The sequence below is a fragment of the Cricetulus griseus genome, chromosome 2, assembly GCF_003668045.3.
Source record: "Cricetulus griseus strain 17A/GY chromosome 2, alternate assembly CriGri-PICRH-1.0, whole genome shotgun sequence".
Lineage (NCBI taxonomy): Eukaryota > Metazoa > Chordata > Mammalia > Rodentia > Cricetidae > Cricetulus > Cricetulus griseus.
Genome location: NC_048595.1, coordinates 21,454,991 through 21,470,365, shown reverse-complemented (window position 1 = coordinate 21,470,365; position 15,375 = coordinate 21,454,991). Strand labels below are relative to the sequence as shown.

General features: G+C 48.8%; 1 protein-coding gene and 1 non-coding gene across 9 annotated transcripts in view; one reads left to right on the top strand and one right to left on the bottom strand.

The window, feature by feature from the left end:
* The window catches only part of Ptpru (protein tyrosine phosphatase receptor type U), a 77,946-nt gene that overhangs the window by 24,013 nt on the left and 38,558 nt on the right, over positions 1 to 15,375 (bottom strand). For 7 of the 8 annotated variants that reach the window (XR_004768146.1, XR_004768147.1, XM_035439575.1 and 4 more), the window contains exons 12-15: positions 13,814 to 14,087; positions 13,190 to 13,226; positions 12,286 to 12,424; positions 7,938 to 8,095 (exon numbers count right to left, since the gene is read on the bottom strand). Coding sequence is in view for 6 of the 8 variants with exons in the window: in XM_035439575.1 (XP_035295466.1) it covers positions 7,938 to 8,095; positions 12,286 to 12,424; positions 13,190 to 13,226; positions 13,814 to 14,087 (608 nt within the window). In the remaining 2 variants the exon portion in view is untranslated. Of the gene's footprint in view, positions 1 to 6,854; positions 7,203 to 7,937; positions 8,096 to 12,285; positions 12,425 to 13,189; positions 13,227 to 13,813; positions 14,088 to 15,375 lie in introns of those variants that run through there. The other variant, XM_035439578.1, reaches the window with a different exon arrangement.
* Positions 14,456 to 14,581, top strand: LOC113833928. The gene has a single exon (XR_003482115.1). It is a non-coding gene; the product is annotated as a U6atac minor spliceosomal RNA (small nuclear RNA).

The window sequence follows — 15,375 nt, the reverse complement described above, 5'->3', positions numbered from 1 at the left end:
GTCCCTGAGTCCCCGAAAGCCAGGGCAGTTGGCTGACTGAACACTTAGTCCTTCTCCATCCTAAGACACTGGCCCAGCCTGAAAAGCCAGTCAGTTCCAAGGAGCAGCCACAACTACACAAGGTGGGGAAATGCAAGACTTCAAGAAAGATTACTGGGACTGGAGAAATGGCTCTGCCAGCAAAGCACTTGCTACACAAACCATGTGGACCTGAGTTCAATCCCCATCACTCATATAAAAGAAATCCAGGCATGTTGGCAGGCAATCCCAGTGCTGGGGAGGCAAAGACAACAGGATCCCTGGCAGCTCACTGGCTAAAGAGTCTAGCCTAGTGTGAACTACAGGGTCAGTGAGAGACCTTGTCTCAGGTGATGAGTAACTGAAGAAGACAGCTGATGTCAACTTCTGGCATCCAAATGCATACATATACATACATACATACATACATACATACATACATACATACATACACACACACACTCACAAATATACACATACATGTATACATACACAAGTACACTCACACACATACATAACACATGCACACACAAAGAACTTCTGCTGGTTCAAAGAACTAAAAGCATCAAGGAGACTGGGAGCTCAGGGGTTTGCTGTAGACACAGAGTCAATGGCTCACAAAGTGATCACCAGTTAGAAAGAGAACCAAACAAGTGTGACAGGAGATTATCCCACAGATCCTGATCAGCAGGCACGTAGGTGCAGTCAGTTTCTGATGACCAAAAACCTAGCTAAAACCCTGATGTGAAGCCAAAGCTAAATCCAGGCATCTTACAGATGAGGCCAAGAACAATGCAAGGTATTCTACAGATGAGATCACTGGGAAAGGATAGGGTCATATGTTGTGACCTGCTTTCCTGGGCTCAGAGAAGCCAGTCCCCATTCCCTTAGCTATGGGATCTGAGAAGCACTTCTATACCATCCCAAGCTCTGCCCCAAGGACCAAGTTGCTCACCCACTCGCAGGTTCATTGATACCCAGGGCCTGGGGAGATGGCTCCATGGCTAAGAGCCTTCCATAGAGGCATGGTCTCCAGCTGCTCACATAAGAAATCAGGCAGGGCAGCCTATGTCTGTAACTCCAGTGCTGGGGGTGGGACAGAGTGAGACCGGCTAGGGCCCTGGTGGGTAGGGAAGAAAGAGGAAGCCAGGACAGGCAATCAACACGTCTGCTTCCTGGTGGCTTGGTGTGAGCATTTCTACTCCACTGCACTGTTTTCACATGGAGGGACTAACCATGCCCTATGCACGTCAGGCTTGTTCTCTAACCAGGGCCTCCTTCACATCAGGTAGTCACGCCACCCACTGAGCCACAACCCCAGCCCTCCATTTTCCTATTTGATTGATTGATTGATTGATTGATTGATTTTGGTAAAATGAAGGTTAATGATTACACTGAGTAATGTAAAATGGTGAGAATTCCAGGAGGAAAACTACAAAAAAGGAAATAAGTGCATGTCAAGCTTGAAACACACATGGAATAGAAAAATTCCCTGACAACTGTAACACCAATTGCATCGTTTCCTGATATATGTGTGATATTTTTATAGGTATATCCAAAAATCAAAAGTGACTCAAAAATAGAAAGCCTGGAAACCTGGATTCTCTAAAGAAGCCGGTTATAAGTTTCAAATCTTGGCCTGGGGAGATCGACTCTGCTGACCTGAGTTCAATCCTCGAGACCCACACAGTAAAAGGAGAGAACCAATTCTTACGAGCTGTCTGCTGACCCTCACATACACACACAGTGGCACTCATGTACTACACACATTCACATATATGCACAAAAAATATGTAAACAAAAATGTAATATATAAACAACTTCTCAAGCCTCTTGATAGCACTAATTGTCTCCAATGCTCACACGCAGTGGCCCTGGTCTCCATTTCCCAGGATCACTCTGGACTCCTCAATTTGTCCTTGATTTCCCTAAGAGAAGAGCTATATATTTCAATTATCTCTCTTTCTTCCTCCATCCCCACCCCCATCTGGCCACCTTTTCCAATGGCACTCAGGAGCAAGGCCTGTGCCAACCCCAGCTCAACACCCATTCTGTTTTCTTTAAAGAACCCTAAGGGTCCTTATTTATTTATTTTGGGTTTGTTTTGCTTTGTTTTTTGTTTTGTTGTTGCTGCTGTTTTTCAAGACAGGATTTCTCTGTGCAGCCTTGGATGTCCTGGAACTTACTCTGTAGACTAGGCTACCTTGAACTCACAGAGATCGACCTGCCTCTGCCTCCCAAGCACTGGGATTAAAGAGATGCACCAGCACCTGGCTATTTTGGGTTTTTTGTTTTGTTTTTTGAGACAAGGTTTCTCTATGTAGTCCTGGCTGTTGTCCTGAAACTCACCATATAGACCAGGCTGGCCTCCAATTCACAAGAGGCCTGCCTCTGTCTCTGGAGTACTGGAATTAAGGGCATGCATCACCACGCCTGGCAAAATGTAATAATTCTTAAAAGAAATTTTAATCTTTCCATAAAGAAAACAACAACCAAAAGGATTGTTTCTTGATGAATTCCACCAAACTTGCCAAAAGTGAATTAGTCTAACCTTCTATGATAAAGAAAAAAGCAGAAACCCAGTGCATTTTTAAAATTCTGGTACCCAAACCAGACAGAAGTACAACACAGAACCATTTATGAGAAGAGACCACCCAGAAAGACCACTTGAACAATGAGTACAGTAAATTACAAGATTAAAAATATCACTCACTTCATTAACAAATGAAAGGGAAAACATGGCTATTGCAGTAAGTATGAGAGTGAATCTTGTAAGTTTAATGACTGTTTAGCCTAAAAACCCACTTAGCAAACTGAAAACTGAAGGGAATTATTAACCCCGAATCCTCAGCAAACTACTCTCCATGTTTAAATGTTGGAAGCATCTTCCTAAAGCTAATACAACAAGACAGATTCCTGCTATTACCACATCTACTCACTATAATACTACAGGTATGTAGTTAGGGTTTCAATTGCTGTGATGAAGCACCATGACCACAGCAACCCTTATTAAGAAAAACACTTAATTGAGTGATTGACAGTTCAGAGCATCAGACCATTATTATCGTGGTGGGACATGGCAGCGTGCAGGCGGACATGGTGCTAGAGAAGGAGCTAAGAGCTTTACATCTTGATCCATAGGCAACAGGAAGTGGTCTAAGACACTGGGCATGGCTTGAGCAAACATGAGACCGCAAAGCTCACCTCCACAGTGGCATACTTCCTCCAACAAGGCCATACCTACTCCAACAAATCCACATCACCTAATGGTGCCATTCCCTTGGGGGGCCATTTTCTTTCAAACCACCACAAGGTACCCAACAGTGATGTTCAGAAAACCATGGAAAGAAAGGCCTAGAACAGTGATTCTCTATCTGTGGGTTGAGACCCCTTTGGGGGTTGCAAATTAGATATCCTACATATCAGATATTTACACTGTAACTCATAATAGTAGCAAAATTACAGTTATGAAGTAGCAATGAAATAAGTTGATGGTCGGGGGTCACAACATGAGGAACTGTATTAAAGGGTCACAGCATTAGGAAGGTTGAGAACCACTGCTCTAGAAGAAAGACAAGTGCTGGTGTCTGAGATCCTCTGACTACACTGGAAACCTGAAGGATTCTACAGATGCATTAGAACTAAGGAGAACATCTATGGAGAAGTATGAACTTAAGATCAAGCCACATATCAAAAAATCAATTGCAAGCTGGGCATGATAGCACAGACCATTAATCACTCTGGAGGCAGAGACAGGAGAATCTCCATGAGTTTGAGGCTCCGTGAGATCCTGTTTCCAAAAGAGAAAGAAAAAAGAAATGATGGAGAGAGGAAGGGAAGGAGATATTTTAAAGTGTACTGCTTGCATTAGAAGTCAAAAATAAGAACCAGTAAAATGGCTCACCAGGTAAAGGGTGCTTGCCACTAAGCCTGATGATCTGAGTTCAATTGCCGGGACCCCCAAAGTAGAAGGAGAGGATTCCTAAAAGTTGTCCTCTGAACTACAGACACACACACACACACACACACACACACACACACACACACACACACACACACGTAATATAATTTTAAGTTTCTGCATAAGAGACCTGGAAAGGGTACAGCTTAGTGTAAGACACTGTGCTTAGCATGTACCTAGCTTGGGTTCAGTTCTCAGAACCAAAGAGTAAAGGACCTGACATCGCTCCCAAAGGGTGTACAGAGTTTATGGAGAAAATGTAGATGTAAATAAACAAGGTGATGTGTGTCATGTTTATACACAGCATTCATGAAAGGAAAGATGTTTTATAAGACCTCTGTTCTCTTAAAATTGATTCATAGATTTGAATATGAAGCCACCTGAAAATACAATTCAAAAATTTGTTAGCAAAGAGATTGAAGACAAAAAAAAAAAAAAAACATGAAGAGCAAAAGTGGTGGGTACATCTCAAATCAAATATCAGGATAGCTAAGAGCGCCCCATGATTTCAGCCCAGGGACCAACCAGAATACTGACCCAACAGAAGAAAACCAGAATTCAACCCTCACATCACCACACTATGACAGAATGACAGGGACAGCTCTGGAAATCTGCAGAGTGAAGGGCCCATGAGATGGCTCAGCAGGTAAAGGCGCTTGCCACACAAGCCTGGTGACCTGAGTTTGATTCCCTAAACAAACCTAAAGGCAGAGGAAGAACACAGACGCCACAGAGTGGTCCTCCAGCCTCCACATGTTGGCAGTGGCACAAACTCTCCCACCCCCACATCATATACACAGAAAATAAATCTTTTAAGAAAGACAATGCAACAGAAGCTGCTCATTATTCCTGTGCATTAAAGAAAATCCTTAATTCATGCCACATACAAAAATAGATTCCAGAGAAAGATTTAAATATGAAATGCAAACTAGTAAGTTTGAGGAAACAAAGGGTAAAAAATGCTTAATGGCATGTGCATGTGTGTGTATGTGTGTGCATGTGTATATGTGTGTGCATGTGTGTATGTGTGTACATGTGTATATGTGTGTGCATGTGTATATGTGTGTGCATGTGTGTATGTGTGTGCATGTGTGTATGTGTGTATGTGCATGTATATGTGTGTGCATGTGTGTATATGTGTGTGCATTGTGTATGCATGTGTATATGTGTGTGTGTAGTATTTATGTGTGTTTGTGCATGTGTGTATGCATGTGTATATGTGTGTGCATGTGTATGTGTGTGATGTTTATGTATATGCATGTGTATATGTGTGTATGTGCATGTATATATGTGTGTCCACATATGTATGCATGTGTATATGTGTGTGCATGTGTATATGTGTGTCTGTGTAGTGTGTGTGTGTGTGTGTGTGTGTGTGTGCGTGCGCGCTCGCGCTCCAATGGGTGTGGCTGTGGGTGGGTGCCCATGTGTGAGCAGGCACAAGTGGATATGTATGAGGACGTCAGAGGCTGACACTGGGTGTACTCTCCCCCTCATTTTTCAGGACAAGTCTCTTCCTGGACCTGGAGCTCACTACTTTGGCTCCACTAGCCGGCCAGTGAGCTTCAGAAACCCTCATGTTCCTAGCCTTTAATGGCTGAACCATTTCTCCAGCCCTTTGTTGGCCCCTTAAAGACTGGTTCTGAGGCTTGAACTCAGGTCCTCATGCTTGTGCGGCAAGCGCTTTACCAACAGAGTCATCTTCTCCGCCCCTGAGAAAAAGTCTAAGGAAAACAGAAAGCAGCAGTCACAGAGGAAATAACTGACAAATGTAAGGACATTAAAGTAAAGATGTTTCTATTCCTCCTAAGATGCTATAAATAACCCGGAGAGACGAGCTACAAATTGGGAAAAGATATTTGCAATTCATATGTGACAAATGATTATTATCCTGAATATATAAAGAACTCCTAAAAACCACTAAGAAAGCAACCCAAAAAACCTAACAGAAAATGAGGTGAAAGATGTGGGCAGGCATTTCTTGGAAGAAGAGGCCTGAATGCCAATCATGACAGGAAAATGTGTCCACCCTCATTAGCACTCAGAGGGATGCAAATGAAGTCTATAGAAAATCACCATTTCATACAAACCAGCTCAGCAAAGGGAAGGAAGGAGGCTGCGAATTTTAATTCTGATGTACAGCAATGAAGTCCTTCCCACAAGAAGGGGAGAGCAAAACTGCTTTGGAAGACATCCTAGTCCTGTCTCTGAGGCTGAAGGAGACATACTTCCAGTCATCCAGTGAGTCTACTTCTAGGATCTCATATGCAGGAGTGTCTATAAAAACCTTCGTAAAAGTGCCTCATGGGAGCCTCGCTGTGGTAACAGGAAGCCAGTAGCAGCAAACAGTCACAAAGAACATAACTGTGAAGTAATCACACAATGGAGAACTATACATCAGAGAATAGTAGTGAACTACAGCAAAGCCAAATGTCCACATGGGCAAGTATGAGAATGTGACACTGGCTTGAACAACAGAGTGTGGGTTCCTTCTTATAAAGCTGGAAAATGAGTAAAATTATATAATGTGTTCCTTGGGGGATAAGTGCATGTGGTATAACTGGCCTTAAAAGGTCAGAGAGTTAGAGAGATAGACTGGAGAGATGGCTCAGATGTTCAGAGCCCACTACTCTTTGTTGTTTGTTTTCTGTTGCTTTGTTTTTGTGAGGGGTGCTGAGGTTAGAACCCAGGACGTCCTATGTGCTGGGTAAGCACCCTGCCACTGTACCACCTCCCAGAACATGCTGCTTTTGCAGAGGACCTGGGTTCAGTTCCCAGCACCCATGGCAAGTCTGGGGAAACCCAATGCCCTCTACTGTCCACCTTGGGTACTGCAAGCACATGATGCACATACAGACACACAGGCAGACACACATAAAATAAAATCTTTTAATGAAAAGACCAGATGATTGTGAATAAAGTTTCTGGGAGTATTTATATGAGAGGGTGACAGGGGTGTAGCTGGGAAGCAGCTCTCCTCTACAGTTCTGAACAGTCAGCAGCAGTTCACCGGTATTCAGTACTCTTATGGCTTTAGTCATAAACAATGTCTCAGTGGTATTCCCTATTTTCTTTCATATAAATCAACACTTGCCCGGGTGGTGGTGGTGCACGCCTTTAATCCCAGCCCACAAGAGACAGAGGTGGGTGGATCTCTGTGAATTGGAGGCCAGTGTGGTCTACAGAGTGAGTTCCAGGACAGCCAGGGCTACACAGAGAAATCCTGTCTCAAAATATCAAAACAACAACACTAAACAAAGTAAAATGGTGGAGAACAAAAGTCAGGGCATAGCTCCTAGCAGCTAACCCACTCGGCTCTGGCAATCAACACACAACACCAAGTGATTCACATATACTATCTCATTTGGGCATCATAGCAACCCTGGGGAGAATTGGTCTACAAGCAGAGATGACCTTCTTCCCACTTTATATGTGAAGAAATAGATGTCTAGAGAGCTTAATTAAGCAACTTGCCCTAAATCACACAGCCTTATAAAGAAGAGATTCCAGAGGCCAGTCCGGGTCTGCGTGACTACAGACTGGTTGTCTCCACATCCTCAGCTACTGGACCCCAGTCTGGCAAACAGTAAATGCCCAATAGGAGGTAGGGTGTGCCCATAGTCTCACTGCTGGGCTGGCAGAGTTCCTGTAAGACCCTGTAAGCACAGTGTCAACACACCCTGTATATTCTTTGGATTTCTGGGCCAATATTGATAAACAGAAGGCAGGATAGCCTTGGCAGGGCTCTGTAGGAAGACGCCATAACCACACCTCCTAAGGGCTGGCTACAGGTGTGCCTGACCACGCCTGTCAGGGCGTGGTCAAGGTAAGGTCAGGATGACTCATAATAGGTTTTTAAGGGGCTGCAAAGCACATGGGAGACCCTTCTCTCTGGCCTGCCTCCATATTTATATGTCCTGTGACTGTGAGTCTGGGGGTTGGGAGGGCCTGTACTTACCCCGGGGACTATAGGCAGGAGCATCCATGAAGGACAGGCCCAGCCGCTCATCCTCCTGCAGGGTGCTCTGGTCTGTGAAGCTTCGGTCCACGGCACCCATCATGTGCGTCTTCTCCTGGCGGTAGTTGACGGTGGCCTTAGTCATATTCACTGGCTTCCTACAGAAGGGGACAGTTGGAGACACAGGAACTGTGGGTGAGGCCAACAGCAGCCAGAGGTGGGAGGGAAGGCCCAGCTCTGAGCCTTGGGATCAGGAGTCAGCAGCATTGCAAATGTATCTCTGGCTACAGAAGACACACAGCCTATACTCTCCACTCACCAGCCAATAGCAGCCATGAGAGCTGGGACCCAGTTTCCTATCCCTTCTGGCTCCAAGGTCTCAGGAGACAAAGCACCCGTTCACTCTAGACCTAATTAGGTGCCACTGCAGAGCCACCATCTCACAAACCAGATTAACCCAGACAACCACAAATACCCACCTCCTGCAAGAGCCCTGCCTGGGAGCTCCCTCCATCCTGCAGGAGGAGAACCAGGCCTTCCAAGAGTAGGCCAGGGTCTGCTCTGCCAGCTCAGGGGTCTCCCAGGGAACACCAGTGGTGGAATCCTATCACCCACCTGCCTGGCCAGCAAGTGAGTGTAGCAGGGGAAGGAGAAAGCAGCCCTGCCTGGGCCACTTCACGGGTGGAGACCTCAGGCTGTGACTCTCAGCCTTGGGGAAGATGGGAGGCAGAAGCACAGCTCTGTGGCTGGAAGGGCAAGGTGCCTACACAGAAATGACCTGGGGCCCATGTGGAGGCTTGAAGACTCTGCCACGCTGTCTGAACAAGAGAACCCTTCGGTGAGTGGATACTGGCCTAGAAGGCAGTCTCCGGTGGTGAACCACAAGGCTCTGATCCCAGTCAGGGGCTCTCAGCCTCCTTGGAAAAACTACCAAAACAAATGCGTCAGATCCACAGGAGACAGAACACGGGGGCTGACAGGAGACACCTGACTCCACCGGCCTCCAGCTGATCTCAGTGTGAGAGGAGGTGGATGGAATTACGTACACACTCAAAAAGTTCTGAATTTAGGTTCAAAGATTATCTACATGGAGTCACGGGGAGGAAAAGCAGCCGTGTCAGCAATTCCTTGGAGTGAGGGGAGGAAAACTGGGGGCTGGTGCTGGGAAACCAGCAGGGTGAGGGACAGGTTCGAGAAGCATGGGGGCAGGGGAGGCAGTGAACCTCACCGGAGAGAGTTCACCGGGCCCAGGAAGCCGATGTGAGGGGCAGAGTGTCTGGGAAGGAGTACAGAGCCAGCTGAGTACAGGAGCCTTGCTGTGGCAAAGGGGAAAGATACCACAGGGAGGGGAGGCCATGGAAAGGGGCTGGCATTGACAGCGGGGAAGACGGAGTGGGTAGAGAGAAAGAGATCGGGGAGGGCAGGTCCTGGGAGCCTGGGGTGGTCAGAATTACTCACGGATAGTAGGAGTAGGCATAGCGGTCTCTCCTGGCAGCATGCAAAGAGAAACAGCAATGTGACCAGGCTTCCCCCCCAGAAGGAAGGGACCATACAGATCAAGGGGCCATCCTCAGTCTAAAGACTGACCAGACTCAGTCACTGTGCGTTCAGACTAAAAGCCCTTCCTGAATCTTCCCTCGGTGTGCTGCTGCAAGAGGTAAAGAGTCTGAGGGATGGATGCACAGCTTTTGCAAGCACACATACATGTGCAGACATACATACACACATAGTAGATAAATTCACATATACATACACTCATACACAGAAACACACACTGGCACACACGTACTCAAAGGCACTTTCCCCCATCCCTGCCTGCTCTGGCCTTTGCAGACAGCTCCCACCCTCAGGCTTTCCTCTGCAGTCTCCACACCCCTGAGCAGGCAGCCACGCACATACACCTCAGCCTAGGAAGGAGAATAGCTAGGGTCAAGGAGACAAGGAGAAGCCTCAGCAGGGTGGAGAAGCCCCAGCAGGGTGAGAAGCCCCAGCAGGGTAGAGAAGCCCCAGCAGGGTGGAGAGGCTCCAACAGGTTAGAGAGGCCCCAGCAGGGTGCCTAGGCAAACCCAGGGCCCACTCTTCCCACCTTGACTGACTCTGACTATGGGGTTCCTTAAGGAACCAGGCCACCCTCTCTCTGGGCAACCAAAGCTTGTGTGAAAAGCCTCGCATTGAACTAAGACTGCCACTGCTACACTTGCCTAGCATGCTCAAGGCTCAGGGCCCAATCTCCCAACACTTTAAAAAAAAAATCCCATTTCATAGATGAGGCCACTAAGTCACAGGTTGTCATGGCAAAGGCCAGAGTCCCCCAGGTCTCAGAATATTTGTCTTGGGACCCTGGTCAGGAACTCGCTCAGTGCTCACTACCAGGGCAGGCCCAGGGGTGGGTGCTGTGTCTCCTATTCAGTCTGTTACATGTGTAACACAGGCTGATCTGAAACCTGTTCAGACCCCACAATGCAAACTGGGGGGGGGGCGCTTCGGAGTGCACTGACTCCCTAAAGTCATGACCAGGGGGAACAGTGACAGGCCACAGTGGAAAGGAGTGGTTTTCAGAGGAAGTAGCAAAGTGCAGTTCTGGGGAAAAGAATGGTCCTAGGGGCTTCCAAGACAGCCTGAACAGGTATTGATGTACTAGTCAGAGACTGTTTAATGAGCGCAGTCTCTTAGTGACACCCTGGCTACACCTATGACCCACCCTGTCCTGGCCAAGGCTCTGTTTGATATCCCACATGGCCAATTCTCTCCCCTCAAGGAAGATCTCTAGGAACTCATATACACCCCAGCAGTCCCACTTATCGCCTCCTACACACACACTCTACTTAGAGGACCCCGCAGGCCTCTGCTGGGCACAAGTGCAGAGATCCGCCATTGGCAGGGAGCCTACAATGAGGCCTTCGCTTCTGTAGTGAAGTTCAGAAGCAGAACAAGCCCCAGCACTTTACCTGGAGACACGGGCAACTCGCTTTGATTACAGCTTCTCCACCAGAGAAAAGGGAGTCAGGCCTGCTATTTGTCAGGATCCAAGAAGGAAATGTTCTCGGATAGACCCCAAGTGCCAGAACCTTGCCTGGCACATTCTGGGTACTCAGTAACTAATGCTCCTGGCACACAGTCATCCCTCATTAAGTGATCGCTAAAGATAGTGTGTCTCAAGACACCATTCTTCGACTTCAGAAGAAAAAAAAAATCTGAGCCAGAGCCCAGGATAGGCCATCCCACACACAATCTCCATTCCACTGGCATACCCCATCTCTATCGCTGATGGCCCTAGCCAGCTCTTTGTCCCCTCCCTGGATCCTACTTATCTGCTCCTGGCAGCCGAGAGAGCCAGTGCCAACCAGCCTGCATGTGCCCAGCCTGGCAGCAGTAGGGGCTACAGAAGCCAGAGTCCAGATGGGGAAGGATGAGGCTGGCTCTGCCTCTGGCATCTAGGGTGACCTTGGGCAGGCCCACTGCCTCCTCTAGGGCTCAATTATGGTGCTTGAGCCACCATGTTCTGGAGATGCCTGGAGAGAATGGGGTAGTATATGGCTGCAGGCAGAGGGGTCTCAGGAATTCCCACCCTGCCTCCAACTCTTGCTTAATTCACTGGGCTCCAGGTGGGGAGGTTGTTTTTGTTTTGGAGCTTTTAGTTTTTGTTTTGTTTTTGAAACAGGATCTCATGTAACCCAGGCAAGCCTTGAACTCAGCGGAGATGACAAAGATGGCCTTGAACTTTTGATCCTCTGCTGTCCATCTCTGGAATGTTAGGGTGACACATGTGAGCCACCATTTCTAGTTTATACCAGGCCAGGAGCCAAACCTAGGGCTCTGTGTATGCTAGGCAAGCACTCTGCAAAGTGAGGGGATCATCGGCTTTGACAGGCTCTGTCGATTTGAAACCATTCTAAACACTAGACCAGATGTCCTTCAACTCCCTGGCAGCTCTCTCACTCTGGGGCTCTGAGTTTGCACAGTCATGGCAGATACCTTGGCTAGAGGGCCAAGTCAGTCAGGTCGCCACTGTGCCTTCCTATTGGAACAGCCCCTGTAGGGCAAAGGAGGGCAGTGCCTGCTTCCAGCGCAGCTCCTTGGCACCAGGTAGAGTACCCGTTCCTGGATAGTGGCTCCTGGCACCAGCCAGACCTGTGCTCCAGCCACAACAGTGGCCTTTGCTGAGTCCCTGACTCCCACTGGCCAGCGTGTGTTCATCCACAGGCCCAATGCTCAGGCTGGCAGCCCTCCACAAACTTCACCACCAGCAGGGGCTGCTCTACCAACCCCAGCCATGGCTCCTCTGTACCCAGCAGGCCTCCCAGGGGTAGGAAGCCCCTGGTGGGCCAGGAGCACTGGCCCTACTCACCCTTTGCGAATGATGACAATGATGGCCCCCAAGAGGAGAATGAGAACAGCAAGGCCACCTGCACAGATGCCCAGGATGAGCCCCATCTCCTCCGATCTCTGGGACACTTCGAGTGGTCGCTTGCTTTCCTTGCAAGCAGCTGGGGAGAACGAAAAAGACAGAGGATCAGAGGCCACCTGGCCCTACAGGCCAGGGTCTGAGCACTGAGGCACTGATCAAGCTGCCCAAACACGCATGTGCCAAGGCCCCAGCACTGTACCTAGACACTGCCCCACCTTTCAGTCAGAGATCTGTCTCCTCACCCCACTCTCAACCAATAGCCTGCTTTCCATATTCCAGGTCAGTCTCTCTCAGCCTGCTCTCCTCCTCTTAGTCCCCCTAGAGCCACCCCACCCCCCACCCTCAGCATCTTCATACAGAGAACTGGAGACTCCCTGGGCCTTCAGACCAACCCTCTTGCCCTCCTGCCAGGTGATGGAGGAGGAAAGTACAAGTGACACAGATGGGACATCCCATGAGTAACCAACCACATTCCATGTCTATAAGAGGAGCGGTCCTCACACCTCCCTGCCTGTCCCCACCTGTCTCTCCCACCATAGGAAAAGGAACAGAACCCAGAACCAGGGACCAGTTACCATCATCACCCTCAAGATACAAGCTGGGCCCTGTCTCTATAAGAGGTCCTTTTGTCACTATGGGGAGTGTGAAGGGTAGGAGAGGCTGCCTGTTGTCCAGCTTGAGAGAAGAAGCCCTTGAACTGGGCACCAGGGAGCTGAGCCAGGAAGACCTTGCTGACTGGGGCCTGACATCCACAGCCCTAGGCTCTCATAGCCCTGTGTGATCCCATAGCACGGGTCCCCTGGAGATGCACAGATGAGAGGCTGAAGACGCCCAGTGAACTCACCTTTCCTGGCAATTCGGATGCAGTTCAGCCGGGTTTCCTGGAAGTACAGACAAAGGGGCTCAGAGACACAAAAGCCAAACCTATGCTCCACAGCTCAGGAACCCCCCCATTGGGATAGCTTGTACTTAGCCAGGGCTCACATGTAAGGTACAAACTGTTAACTATAGAGCTATGTCTTATGAACAATGAGATCGGAGGACACAAAAAAACGCCATGGGAAAGTGGGGTGGAGCCTCAGATATGAGGGCAGGAACCAGATCCAGGGGTCTGCTAAAAATTAAACCGCTGGAGCACCAAAGATCCAGAAGCTCAGAGAAGGGGGCAGGGCCCAGGGAGGAGGGGAATTCTGAGGCAGAGGTAGGGCCTGCGACTCTAGTAGTGGGGGCTTCCTTGGAAGAGGCATCTGAGAGAAGGCAGGGCCTCAAGAAGCAAGGGATCCTGGTCAACCGGCGTGTTGGGCCATCATCAGTGGGAAGATGCCTGGTATCAGGAAGGTGTAGCTTAAGGAAAGGAGGTTAGGATACAGAGGAGTCTAGGACTAGGTCTCAGGCCCCAGTGGTAGGTCTCCCCACCCTACAACCCGCTACCCCACTCTACACCACCAGGACCCAGCCAGCCCTTTACCCCTTTCAGGTGGCTTGCCGCCTGGAAGTAGATGAGGTAAGCCTTCCTGGGCTCAAGCGGTGGATTCCAGAAGCCACGATAGGTCTGGTTGTCCCCCACAGTGAAGGGCATGGCCTCAAGCAGGCTGCTGGCAGCCAGCTCAGCCCCAACATAGTGGACCAGGCCTCGAGCCAGTGCTGTCTCAAAGGTCAGAGGTACCGAGAAGCAGTCCTGACCTCCTGGCTCCCGCCGCAACCGCCGTGGTCGCTCTTCCTCCACAACCACCTGGTACACGCTGGTCAGGGAAGAGATGGTGCAAGTGACCACAGGGGGCCCAGACAGCCTTCAGACGGTGAAGGTCAGGGATTTTAAGCTCTGCCTCTTTCTAACCCAGCTTTGGCTGTGGGCTCCTCCAATCCACTGTGGAACTAATTGTAAAGATTTGTCACTCAAATTGGTATAATAAAACATTGGTTGGCCAGTAGCCAGGCAGGAAGTATAGGCAAGATGACCAAACTAAGGATGATGGGAAGGAAAAGGGAGGAGTCTGAGGAGTCACCAGCTGATGCAAAGGGAGCAGGAGATGAACTTACCACGTGAATAAAGGTACCATGTGGCAGAGGGTAAATAAGGAATATGGGTTAACTTAAAATGTAAGAGCTAGTGTTGTATGAAAGGAGAGAAGGTTAGCACTCCCCTTGGCAAGGATGGAAGAAGCCCTTGGGCCTAACAACACGCATATGGTTAAGACATTGCCACCTACTTTGTGGCATCTAACTACTGTTTGCTGGGTATTGGTGGTACACGCCTTTAATCCCAGTACTCGGGAGGCAGAGACAGGTGGATCTCTGTGATTTCAAGGCCAGCCTGGTCTACAGAGCAAGTGCCAGGATAGGCTCCAAAGCTACACAGAGAAACCCTGTCTCGAAAAAAAAAAAAAAAAACTAAGAGCTAGTTAGTAATAAGCCTGAGCTATCAGCCAAGCATTTATAATTAATATAAGCCTCTGTGTAGTATTTTAGGAACTGGCGGGAGGGAAAGAAATGTCTGCCTACACGAATATGTGGGGTCTGATATGTTTAAATCTTTCCTGTCAGCCTCCATCACCTGTGACACCCGTTTGGGACACCCCATCTGCCAACCTCTGCTCTGAAAAGTAGGAATGCCTCTGCCTCCCTTCTAGTTTCCAGTGCAAGGAGTCAGTTCACTGCCTGTCACAGAACTTCTGACCAGATCCCTCTCAGCACCCCTCATGCTAGGGCCAAGCCTCTCCCAGCTCCAAACACTCCCAAGAGCTGACAATAATTCACATTAGCCTCAAGCTGAAATAATATCTAAGGAAACGCAGCCTCAGAGAGATGAGGGTCACCCTGCCCACCATGTCCCATCTCCTTATTACAATCTAGCTTGACCAACCCAGCTCACAGAATCCCTCAGGAGGACACTGAGGGAGAAGTTTCCCAAGTCCTCCTTGGTGATGTCACACAAGGACCTGGAGGCTTCAGCAAAGAACACTACACCCTCGGGGTCCTGAGATTCCACAGGGGCCAAGGCAGGCAGTGGTAGCAAACATGGGGGAGACC